A 12,748-nucleotide genomic window follows, 5' to 3' on the forward strand; every position below is an offset into this window, starting at 1 on the left:
CCCACCTGCGCCTCTGAGTGTCACCAGTGTCACCAGGGCTGTGCCCCACCTGCGCCTCTGAGTGCCACCGTGCCACCGTGTCACCAGGGTCCTGCAGTGTCACCAGGGCCGTGCCCCACCTGCGCCTCTGAGTGCCACCGTGTCACTGTGTCACCAGGGTCCTGCAGTGTCACCAGGGTCCTGCGATGTCACCAGGGCTGTGCCCCACCTGCGCCTCTGAGTGCCACCAGGGTCACCCCATTGTCACCAGGGTCCTGCGGTGTCACCAGAGCTGTGCCCTACCTGCGCCTCTGACTGCCACCGTGTCACCGTGTCACTGTGTCACCAGGGCTGTGCCCCACCTGCGCCTCTGAGTGTCACCGTGTCACTGTGTCACCAGGGCTGTGCCCCACCTGCGCCTCTGAGTGTCACCGTGTCACTGTGTCACCAGGGCCGTGCCCCACCTGCGCCTCTGAGTGCCACCAGGGTCACCCCATTGTCACCAGAGCTGTGCCCCACCTGTGCCTCTGAGTGCCACCATGTCACCGTGTCACCAGGGTCCTGCGGTGTCACCGTGTCACCCCATTGTCACCAGGGCTGTGCCCCACCTGCGCCTCTGAGTGTCACCAGTATCACCGTGTCACCGTGTCACCAGGGTCCTGCAGTGTCACCAGGGCCGTGCCCCACCTGCGCCTCTGAGTGTCACCAACTGCCACCCCATTGTCACCAGGGTCCTGCGGTGTCACCAGGGTCACCCCTTTGTCACCAGGGCTGTGCCCCACCTTTGCCTCTGACTGTCACCGTGTCACCGTGTCACCAGGGTCCTGCAGTGTCACCAAGGTCCTGCAATGTCACCAGAGCTGTGCCCCACCTGCGCCTCTGACCGCTGGGAACAGCAGTGTCACCGTGTCACCAAGGGGTCCTGCGGTGTCCCCAGCTTGGATTTGTGACACTCGTTGTCCCCAAATGCCACCCCCTTTGTCACCAGACTGCCACCCCTTCTGTCCCCCTTGATGTCACCGCCTTTGTCCCCCAATGCCACCCCCTGTGTCCCCCACGATGTCACCCCTCTGTCCCAAAAGTGCCACCCCATTGTCCCCCAATGTCACCCTCATTGTCCCCCACGATGTCACCCCATTGTCCCCAAACTGCCACCCCTGTTGTCACCAGGCTGCCACCCCTCTGTCCCCAAATGTCACCCTTATTGTCCCCAAACTGCCCCCTATATTGTCCCCAAATGCCACCCCCTCTGTCCCCTCCCCTGTCCCGGCGCTTTTCGGAGCCGAATTGTTTTTTGTAATTTCTGCAAATTTCGTAGCAAAAATCTCCAGGTTGTTTTCCTGTCATTGTCACCTCGGGGCTGTCCTGTCACTGTCACTGTCACCATCCCAACTGTCCCCAGACCCCCCAGGGTGTCACCAAACCCTCTGTCACCCCCCGGTTTGTCCCCAAAGGTCCCCCCAGCCCTTCCCCGAGTCCCCCTGGCTCTGTCACACCCCCAAATTTGTCCCCAAATGCCCCCCCATGTCCCCTTTGTCCCCCCGCCCAGGCCACGCCCCTCGAGCTAAGCCACGCCCCCTCTCTGACCACGCCCACACGCCCCATGGACTGCCCTGATTGGTCAGCACAAGCCCCGCCCCCAGCTCAGCGCTCCCGGCGGCCCCCGCTGTCAATCACAGCCAGCGCCTCCTCTGATTGGGTGAATCCGCAGCTCACCCGCCTTCCCATTGGCTGCTGCCGCCGCCGGGCTCCGCCCCCTCAGGTCACCTTATTTGTTGTCGCTCCCGCCCACCCGCGCGGCTCTGCTCCCCATTGGCTGCCCGCCCCGTCACTCACCTCAAGCCCCGCCTCCCCACCGCCTTCCCTCCTCCCACTGGCCACCAACTCCCTCAACCCCTATTGGCCATCCCGCCGCCCATCACCCCCTCCCTCCCTCCCATTGGCCGCGCTGGGCGGGGCGGTGCTGCTCCCCTCTCCCATTGGCTGAGCGCGAAGGCGGGCTTTGCGCTGATTGGCTGGGGCCGCGCTCAGTCCCGCCCCCGCCGTGAGGGCTCGGCGGAGCCGCTGTTTGTGCGCTCGGGCCGCGCCGGGAGCCCGGAGGGACCGGAGGCACCGGGGGGAGCCCCGAGGAGCCCCGAGGAGCCCCGAGGGACCGGGGGCAGCCCGGAGGTACCCGCGGGGCGGTCCGGGAGCAGCCCCGGCGCTGGGGCGGCACGGCAGCCGGGGAGGAGCGGGCGGCGCCGCGCTGGGCCTGGCGGGCGCGCTGAGGGGAGGGCGGCACCCGCCGTGAGGGGTGAGGGGCGGGCGGGATCGCCTGGCCCGGGGGGGAGGGGGCGGAGGGACGGCAGCTCCCGGTAGGCTCGGGGCTGGAGGAACGGCAGCTCCCGGTGGGTCGCGGCCTGGCGGGGTTGTGGCCGAAGGGAGCGGTATGGGGGCGAGCCCCGTTCTGAGGGGGTTTTTCGACCCTTTTCCCCGTTATTTGGGTCTTTCCCCCCGTTCTGAGGGGGCTTTGGAACCCTTTTACCCATTATTTGGGGTTTTTCCCCCACTATTGGAGTCTTTCCCCTATTATTGGAGTCTTTCCCCTATTATTGGAGTCTTTCCCCTATTATTGGGGTTTTTCCCCCTGTTCTGGGGGTGTTTCCCCCCCGCCCCGCTTTTAGGAATGTTCTCCTCGCCGTTCTGGGGGTTTCTCCTCGTTATTGGGGGTTTTTATTCCTTTTTCACTAGGGGTTCTCATCCCTGCCCGCAGCCGGGGATACCTTGGGATTTGGGATCGCCCGGGATTTGGGATTCCTCAGAATTTGGATTCCCCCAGGGGTTGGGATTCCCTGGGATTCGGGATCCCCCAGGATTTGGATTGCCCCAGAATTTGGGATTGCTCAGAATTTGGAATTGCTCAGAATTTGGGATTCCCCCAGAAGTTGGGATTCCCCGGAATTTGGGATCTTGCAGAGCTGAGCCTACACCAGAATTTGGGATTGCTCAGAGCTGAGGCTCCTCCAGAATTTGGGATCCCTCACGACTTGGGATCTCCCGGAATTTGGGATCTGCCCCAGATCTGAGGCTATCCCACAATTTGGGATTCTCCTGAACTGAGGCTCCCCCAGAATTTGGGATTTCCTGGAATTGGGAATCCACCAGAAGTTGGGATTCCTTGGAATTTGGGATCCCCCAGAATTTGGGATCACCCCCCAGATCTGAGGCTATCCCACAATTCGGGATTTTCCCGAACTGAGGCTCCCCCAGAATTTGGGATTTCCTGGAATTGGGAATCCACCAGAAGTTGGGATTCCCCAGAATTTGGGATCCCCGAGAATTTGGGATCCCCCCCAGATCTGAGGCTCTCCCAGAATTTGGGATTCTCCCAAACTGAGGCTCCTTCACAATTTGGGATTTCCCAGAATTGGGAATCCACCAGAAGTTGGGACTCCTTGGAATTTGGGTTCCCTCAGAATTTGGGATTCCCCGGAATTTGGGATCCCTTGAAACCGGGAATCCCCCAGAACTGGGACTCCCCTGGGATTTGGGATCAAAGCTCCCTCTGAGCTGGAGCTCCCCCAGCATTTGGGATTCCTTGGGATTGAGACTCCCCCAGAGTTTGGGGTCCCCTGGGATTTGGGGTCGGGATCGAGGAGAGATCCCAGTGGTTTTTATGGGAAAAATCCCAATATTCCATTAGGGAAGGATCCCGGTATTCCCAAGGAATCCCAGTGTTTTTATGGGAATAATTCCAGTATTTCATTAAGGAAAGATCCCAATATTCCATTGGGTAGAGTTCCCAGTGTTTAATTAGGGAAGAATTCCTGTGTTTAGTTAGGGAAAGATCCCAGTGTTTAATTAGGGAAAGATCCCAGTGTTTAATTAGGGAAAGATTCCAGTGTTTAATTAGGGAAAGATCCCAGTGTTTAATTAGGGAAAGATCCCAGTATTTAATTAGGGAAAGTTCCTGATGTTTCAATAAAGAAGAATCACAGTGAGTTTTTAGGAAAAGATCCCAATGTACTTTTTAGGGACAAATCCCAATATATTTTTTGTGGAGAAATCCCAATGGATTTTTTAGACAGAAATCCCAATGGATTTTTTAGGGAGAGACCCCAGTGTGGTTTTTAGGGAGAAATCCCCCTGTTCCTTTAGGGACAGATCCCAGTGTTTTACTAGGAATATCCAGGGCTTTTGGATCCTCTGACATCCCAAAATCTGAGTTTTCCTGTGGGTAATTGTGTCCCTTGGGATCCCTCAGGGCATCCTGGATTGGGAAAATCCAGGAATTCCCAAATCCCTGGAGCCTCAGGGCTGCTTTTCCAGGAAATCAGTGTCCAGGGATCTGTGGGGTGTGCAGGGATGGATCTATGGGGTGTCCAGGGATCTGTGGGGTGTGCAGGGATACTATGGGGTGTCTGGGATTCTATGGGATGTCTGGGGATCTGTGGGGTGTGCAGGGATTCTATGGGGTATCCAGGGATTCTGTGGGGTGTCCAGGGATTCTATGGGGTGTCCAGGGATCTGTGGGGTGTGCAGGGATGGATCTATGGGGTGTCCAGGGATCTGTGGGGTGTCCAGGGATTCTATGGGGTATCCAGGGATCTGTGGGGTGTGCAGGGATGGATCTATGGGGTGTCCAGGGATCTGTGGGGTGTGCAGGGATACTATGGGGTGTCCGGGGATAGTATGGGGTGTCCAGGATTCTATGGGATGTCTGGGGATCTGTGGGGTGTGCAGGGATTCTGTGGGGTGTCCAGGGGTAGATCTGTGGGGCGTGCAGGGATCTGTGGGGTGATCTATGGGGTGTCCAGGGGTTCTGTGGGGTGTCCAGGGATACTATGGGGTGTGCAGGGATCTGTGGGGTGTGCAGAGATTCTATGGGGTATCCAGGGATCTGTGGGGTGTCCGAGGATTCTGTGGGGTTTGCAGGGATCTGTGGGGTGTCCGGGGATACTATGGGGTGTCCAGGATTCTGTGGGGTGTCCGGGGATCTGTGGGGTGTCCAGGGATTCTGGAGGATGAGGATGAGGATGAGGAAGGTGAGGATGAGGATAAAGATGAGGATGAGGATGAGGAAGGTGAGGATGAGGATGAGGATAGGGATGAGGATGAGGATGAGCACAGATGCCCCAGCCAGCCGGGATCCTGTTGACTCCACAAGTTCTGGAAAAGCTTTTTTGGGATCACAGCATTCCAGGAAATGCTGAGTTCCTCTCCCCATGCTGTGGGTGGGAACAGAGATCTCCCCTAATCCCAAAAACTCCGGGATGGGAGTGTTTCCTGCTGGGAAAGGGATTTGGGATCAGCCATCCCCAGGTGTGGGGTTGGCGTCTGGGGCGTTTTGGGGTCACTTCCCCCACAAATCCCATTCCCAGCAGAATTCCCTGCCCTCAGCTGTGCCATTCCCAGATCAGCCCATCCTGGGGGATCTGCTCCTGTCGGGAATGGGAAGGAATAGCCAGGATCCCAAAAACAGGGAAAATGAACCCAAATCCCAAATGGGGGATGAGGGGTTTTTGGGAAGGGAGTTCCCTTATGGGAAGGGGTTGGGATCTGATGGGATCCTGGAGCCTCTTCTGGTGTTATCTGGTGGGAGCAGCGAGTGCTGAGTCACTGCTGGAGAGATCCCATAACCTGGGGTGATCCTATAACTGGGGTGATCCCATCACCCTGGGTGATCCCGTAACCCAGGGGTGATCCCATATTCCTGGGTGATCCCATAATTGGGGTGATCCCGTAACCCTGGGATGATCCCGTAACTCAGGGGTTATCCCATAACCCTGGGGTGATCCCATAACTGGGGTGATCCTATAGTCCCGGGTGATCCCATAACCCTGGGGTGATCCCATAACCCAGGGGTGATCCCATAGCCCAGGGGCGATCCCATAACTCCGGGGATGATCCCATAATCCTGGGGTGATTCCATAGCCCCAGGGGTGATCCCATAATCCCAGGGGGTGAGCTGGGGGGAGCAATTCCATCCCAGAGTTGATTCCAATGGGGTGATCCCATCCCATCGGGGTCAATCCCATCCCATTGGGGTCGATCCCAGTGCAGCAATCCCATCCCTTTGGGGTCAATCCCATCCCATTGGGGTCGATTCCAGTGCAGCAATCCCATCCCAGGGGGTGATCCCATCCTATTGTGCTCAATATCAGCATGGCAATCCCATCCCATTGGGGTCAATCCCAATAAGGTGATCCCATCCCATCGGGGTCAATGCCGTCCTGTCAGGGTCAGTCCCACTGTGGCAATCCCATCCCATCGGGGTCAATCCCATCCCATCAGGGTCAATCCCATCCCATCAGGGTCAATCCCATCCCATCAGGATCAATCCCACCCCATTGGGGTCAGTCCAATCGGGGTCGATCCCATCCCCTTGGGGTCAATCCCACCCCGTCGGGGTCAGTCCCATTGGGGTCAGTCCCATCCCATCGGGGTCAATCCCATCAAGGTCAATCCCATTGGGGTTGATTCCAGTGCAGTGATCCCACCCCACCAGGGTCAATCCCACCATTGGGGTCAGTCCCACCCCATTGGGGTCAATCCCATCGGGGTCAATCCCATCGGGGTCAGTCCCATTGGGGTCAATCCCATTAGGGTCAATCCCCTCCCAGCCCTCTCCCCCCCGGCTGTTTCCGCAGGCAGGGCAGCATGGCGAGCCGCGGGGCTCAGCGGCCCAACGGCCACTCGCAGCCCAGTAAGATCTGCCAGTTCAAACTGGTGCTGCTGGGAGAGTCGGCCGTGGGCAAGTCCAGCCTGGTGCTGCGCTTCGTCAAGGGCCAGTTCCACGAGTACCAGGAGAGCACCATCGGCGGTGAGCTGGGTTTGGGGTGGGATTTGGGTGGGGTTGAGGTGGGATTGGGGTGGGATTTGGGGTGTTCCAGGAGAGCACCATCGGCGGTGAGCTGATTGGGGTTTGGGGTGGGGTTGGGGTGGGATTGGGAGATATGGGATGGATTTGGGGTGGGATTTGGGAGATATGGGATGGGATTTGGCCTGTTCCAGGAGAGCACCATCGGCGGTGAGCCAGGGATTGGGGATTGGGGTGGGGTTGGGGAGATTTGGGGTGGGATTGGGATGGGATTGGGGTGGGATTTGGGAAATGGGTCGGTTTGGGGTGTTCCAGGAGAGCACCATCGGCGGTGAGCCAGGGATTTGGGGATATGGGGTGGGATTGGGGTGGGATTTGGGGATATGGGGTGGGTTTGGGGTGGGATTGGGGTGTTCCAGGAGGGCACCATCAGTGGTGAGCGGGATTGGGATTTGGGATGGGATTGGGGTGGGATTTGGAAGATATGGGGTCGGTTTGGGGTGTTCCGGGAGTGCACCATCGGTGGTGAGCTGGGATTGGGATTTGGGACATATGGGGTGGTATTGGGGTGGGATTTGGGAGATATGGGATGGGTTTGGGGTGTTCCAGGAGAGCACCATCGGCGGTGAGCTGGGGATTTGGGATCCTGGGAAATGGATCTGGGGGTATGGGATGGGTTTGGGGTGGGATTTGGGAGATATGGGACAGGATTTGGGGTGAGCTCTGTGGTCATTCCCAGGAAACGTGGGATTCTAGGGTAGGATTTGGGATGCAGTTAGGGCTCCATGGGTGGTTTTTGGGGACACCCTGAGCTGTCCCTGGGTGGCTTTGGGGACACCCTGGGCTGTCCCTGGGTGGGTCTGGGGACACCCTGAGCTGTCCCTGGGTGGGTTTGGGGACACCCTGAGCTGTCCCTGTCCCCACAGCAGCGTTCCTAACCCAATCCGTGTGCCTGGATGGGTTTGTATCACACTGAGCTGCCCCTGGGTGCTTTTAGGGTGCATTTAGGGTCACCCTGACCCCGCTGTCCCCACAGCGGTGTTCCTGACCCAGTTGGTGTGCCTGGGTGGGTTTGTGTCACCCTGAGCTGTCCCTGGGTGGGTTTGGGGTGGTTTTGGGGTGGGTTTAGGGTCACCCTGACCCCACTGTCCCCACAGTGGTGTTCCTGATGTGGTCAGTGTGCCTGGGCAGGTTTGGGGTGATTTTAGGGTGGGTTTAGGGTCACCCTGAGCTGTCCCTGGGTGGGTTTAGGGTGCCCCTGACCCCGCTGTCCCCCCAGCGGCGTTGCTGACGCAGTTGGTGTGCCTGGTGGGTTTGGGGTGATTTTAGGGTGGTTTTGGGGTGCATTTAGGGTCACTCTTACCTCTCCCCTGTCCCCCCAGCGACGTTCCTGACGCAGTTGGTGTGCCTGGGTGGATTTGGGGTGGTTTTAGGGCAAGTTTAGGGTCACCCTAAGCTGTCCCTGTCCCCGCAGCGGCGTTCCTGATGCAGTCGGTGTGCCTGGGCAGGTTTGGGGTGATTTTGGGGTGGTTTTAGGGCGGGTTTAGGGTCACCCTCACCCTTCTGTCCTCACAGCAGCATTCCTGACCCAGTCAGTGTGCCTGGGTGGTTTTGGGGTGTGTTTAGGGTCACCCTGAGCTCTTCCTGGGTGGGTTTAGGGTCACCCTCACCCTTCTGTCCCCGCAGCGGCGTTCCTGACGCAGTCCGTGTGCCTGGGTGGGTTTGGGGTGGTTTTAGGGCAAGTTTAGGGTCACCCTGAGCTGTCCCTGTCCCCGCAGCGGCGTTCCTGACGCAGTCGGTGTGCCTGGGCGGGTTTGGGGTGATTTTGGGGTGGGTTTAGGGTCACCCTGAGCTGTCCCTGTCCCCGCAGCGGCGTTCCTGACGCAGTCGGTGTGCCTGGACGACACCACGGTGAAGTTTGAGATTTGGGACACGGCGGGGCAGGAGCGATACCACAGCCTGGCGCCCATGTACTACCGCGGGGCGCAGGCTGCCATCGTGGTGTATGACATCACCAACCAGGTACGGCATCGCTGCCAGGTGTGACATCATCTGACAGGTATGGCATCACCTGCTGGGTGTGACATCACCTGCTAGGTGTGACATCACCAACCAGGTAGGGCATCACCGCCAGGTATGGCATCATCTGACAGGTATGGCGTCACCTGCCAGGTGTCACCTGCTAGGTGTGACATCACCAACCAGGTACGGCATCACTGCCAGGTGTGACATCATCTGACAGGTATGGCGTCACCTGCCAGGTGTGACATCACCTGCTAGGTGTGACATCACCTGCCAGGTATGGCATCACTGCCAGGTGTGACATCGCCTGCCAGATCTGATGTCACCTGCCAGGTATGGGATCCAGGGGGTGGCAATGGGGCTGGGGACCACCAGGGGTGGCACTGGGGGTCATCAGGGCCACCACTGGGATCACCTTGGGGACATCATGGCCACCACTGGGATCACTGGGGGATGTCACCTGGGGGTGGCCATGGCTGGGATCACCATGGGGACATCACTGTGGGGTGATTCACAAATGAGGTGATCCTGTTAAACATCACTGGGTCGATTCCTATTAAACACAGACAGGGTGACTCCCATTAAATACAAACAGGGTGATTCACAAACGGGGTGATTCCCGTTAAACACAATCCCCCAGTGGGTTCCAGGTGCTTCCTGGCTCCTTCCTGGGACAGATTTTGGGGTGCAGTGAGGTGTCCCTGTGCAGGTTTGGGGTGCAATGAGGTTTCCTGGAAGGATTTGGTATGCAGTGAGGTTTCCTGGAAAGATTTGGGATGCAGTGAGAGCTCCCTGTGCAAGTTTGAGATGCAGTGAGAGTTCCCTGGAAGGGTTTGGGACTCAGTGAGAGCTCCCTGGAAAAATTTGGGATGCAAGGAGGTTTCCTGGAAGGATTTGAGATGAAGTGAGAGTTTCCAGTGCAGGTTTGGGATGCAGTGAGGTTTCCTGGAAAGATTTGGGATGCAGTGAGAGTTCCCTGGAAGGATTTGGGATGAAGTGAGAGTTTCCAGTGCAGGTTTGGGATGCAGTGAGAGTTCCCTGTGCAGGTTTGGGATGCAGTGAGAGTTCCCTGGAAGGATTTGGGATGCAGTGAGAGTTCCCTGTGCAGGTTTGGGATGCAGTGAGAGTTCCCTGGAAGGATTTGGGATGCAGTGAGAGTTCCCTGGAAAGATTTGGGATGCAGTGAGAGCTCCCTGTGCAGGTTTGGGATGCACTGAGAGCTCCCTGGACAGAACTCCCAGGGGGTTTTGGGGTCCTTCAGCCCCACAGGGATCAGGATAATCCCAGAATTCCCGGAATTCCTGCAGGAAACCTTCGCACGGGCCAAGACATGGGTGAAGGAGCTGCAGAGGCAAGCGAGCCCCAGCATCGTCATCGCCCTGGCTGGCAACAAGGCCGACCTGGCCAGCAAAAGGATGGTGGAGTACGAGGTGAGGGAGGGGCCTGGGAGGGGTTTTTTTGGGATTTTGGGGGGTTTGGGGTGGGCCTGGCTGACCCCAATCCCCGCAGGAAGCTCAGGCCTACGCGGATGACAACAGCCTGCTGTTCATGGAGACCTCGGCCAAGACAGCCATGAATGTCAACGACCTCTTCCTGGCCATCGGTGAGGGGCTCTTTGGGGGCATTGGGGGCTCTTTGGGGGCATTTGGTGCTCTTTGGGGGCATTTGGTGCTGTTGGGGGGGTGTTTGGGGCTGGTTGGGGGTGTTGGGGGCTGTTTGGGGCTGTTTGGTGCTCTTTGGGGATGTTTGGGGCTGTTTGGGACTGTTAGAGGCAGTTTGGGGTGTGTTTGGGGATGTTTGGGGCTCTTTGGGGCTGTTTGGGGTGTGTTTGGGGCTGTTTGGGGCTGTTTGGGGCTCTTTAGGGCTGTTTGGGGCTATTTGGGGGTGTTTGGGGCTGGTTGTGGGATGTTTGAGGCTGTTTGGGGGGTGTTTGGGGCTGTTTGGGGGATGTTTGGGGAGTGTTTGAGGCTTTTGGGGCTGTTTTGGGGCTGTTTAGGGCTGTTTGGGGCTCTTTAGGGCTCTTTGGGGCAGTTTGGGGATGTTTGGGGCTGTTTGGAGGATGTTGGGGGCTGTTTGGGGGGTGTTTGGGGCTGTTTGGGGGCTGTTTGGGGCTCTTTGGGGGCTCTTTGGGGGTGCTTGGGGCTGTTTAGGGTTGTTTGGGGCTCTTTAGGGCTCTTTGGGGCTGTTTGGGGCTGTTGGGGGGTGTTTTCCCTGTTCCCAGTGGGAATTTTGGGAGGTGGACACGGGATGTGACTGAGCTGGGTGGGAGCAGTTGAGGGGATGTGGCTCCTTCACGAAATGGGGGATCAGGGGGTTCTGAGGGGTCTCAAGGTGGTTCTAAGGGGTGTCAGAGTGGTCTGAGGGGTCTCAGAGTGTTCTCAGGGGTCTCAGGGGGGTCCTGAGGGGTCTCAGGGTGGTCTGAGAAATCCCAGCAATTGTTTTCCTTATTCCCAGTGGGAATTTTGGGAGGGGGACACGGGGGTTGGGTGGGAGCAGTGGAGGGGATGTGGCTCCTCCACAAAAAGGGGTGTCAGGGTGGTCTGAGGGGGTTCAGGGGGTTCTTAGGGTGGTCTGAGGGGGTTCTGGGGACTCTCGGGGGTTCTGAAGGGGGTTTTAAGGGGTCTGAGGGGTTCTGAGGGCTCCAGGGGCTTTTCCAACCCCATCCCGGGATTGGGAGTTGGGCCAGGACCCCATTCCCGACCCTGAATCCCTGACCCCAAACCCCAACTCCCCGACCCCAAACCCCAAATGCATGACCCCAAACCCCAAATCCCTGACCCCAAACCCCAACTCCCTGACCCCAAATCCCAACTCCCTGACCCCAAACCTCAACTCCCTGACCCCAAATCCCCAACCCCAAATCCCCAACCCCAACTCCCTGACCCCAAACCCCAACTCCCTGACCCCAAACCCCAAATGCCTGACCCCAAACCTCAAATCCCCAACCCCAAATCCCAAATCCCCAACCCCAAATCCCGAATCCCTGACACCAAACCCCAACTCCCCGACAGCAAATCCCTGACCCCAAACCCACATCCCTGACCCCAAATCCCTGACCCCAAACCCACATCCCTGACCCCACATTCCGCCTGCAGCCAAGAAGCTGCCAAAGAACGAGCCGCAGAGCGCGGGCGGCGCCGGCGGCAGGGGCAGAGGGGTGGATCTGCACGAGCAGAGCCAGCAGAGCCGCGGGCAGTGCTGCAGCAACTGAGGGGAAACGGCGGGAAACGGACCGGAAACGGACAGGAAACGGACAGGAAACAGCGGGAAATGGACGGGAAACAGCAGGAAATGGATGGGATCGGCCGGGGAGCAGCGGGAAGTGGATGGGAAACAGTGGGATCTGCTGGGAAACAACCAGGAAACAATGGGATCAGCTGGGAAACAAACAGGAAACAGCGAAATCTGCTGGGAAACAAACAGGAAACAGCGAAATCTGCTGGGAAACAAACAGGAAACAGCCGGAAATGGATGGGAAACAATGGGATCTGCTGGGAAACAAACAGGAAACAGCCGGAAATGGATGGGAAACAATGGGATCTGCTGGGAAACAAACAGGAAACAGCCGGACATGGATGGGAAACAATGGGATCTGCTGGGAAACAAACAGGAAACAACAGGATCTGCTGGGAAACAATGGGATCTGGTGTGAAACAAACAGGAAACAGCAAAATCTGCTGGGAAACAAACAGGAAACAGCAGGAAATGGATGGGAAATGACGGGATCTGCTGGGAAACAAACAGGAAACAACAGGAAATGGATGGGAAACTGTGGGAAATGGACAGGAAACAGCTGAGAAACAGTGGGAAATGGATGGGAAACAGCGGGATCGGCCAGGATGCACCAGGATCTGCCAGGATGGAGCTGCGATGCAGGTGGGGATCTGCCAGGAAACAGCTGGATCCGCCAGAGTCTGCTCAGATCCAGCCAGGATCCAGATGAGGAAC

The 12,748-nt window shown here is 58.0% G+C and overlaps 1 protein-coding gene across 1 annotated transcript; it reads left to right on the plus strand.

The window, feature by feature from the left end:
- The first annotated feature begins 2,122 nt into the window (after window positions 1-2,122).
- RAB5B (RAB5B, member RAS oncogene family) lies at window positions 2,123-12,389 on the plus strand. Its single transcript, XM_085041247.1, has 6 exons — window positions 2,123-2,148; window positions 6,609-6,781; window positions 8,649-8,800; window positions 10,108-10,230; window positions 10,310-10,403; window positions 11,896-12,389. Exons 2-6 carry the CDS (start codon window positions 6,619-6,621, stop codon window positions 12,009-12,011), a joined length of 648 nt encoding a protein of 215 aa, XP_084897373.1. The 5' UTR covers window positions 2,123-2,148; window positions 6,609-6,618; the 3' UTR covers window positions 12,012-12,389.
- The last annotated feature ends 359 nt before the right edge of the window (window positions 12,390-12,748 follow it).

This window comes from Lichenostomus cassidix, chromosome 29, assembly GCF_008360975.1.
Source record: "Lichenostomus cassidix isolate B80296 chromosome 29, HeHo_3.0, whole genome shotgun sequence".
Lineage (NCBI taxonomy): Eukaryota > Metazoa > Chordata > Aves > Passeriformes > Meliphagidae > Lichenostomus > Lichenostomus cassidix.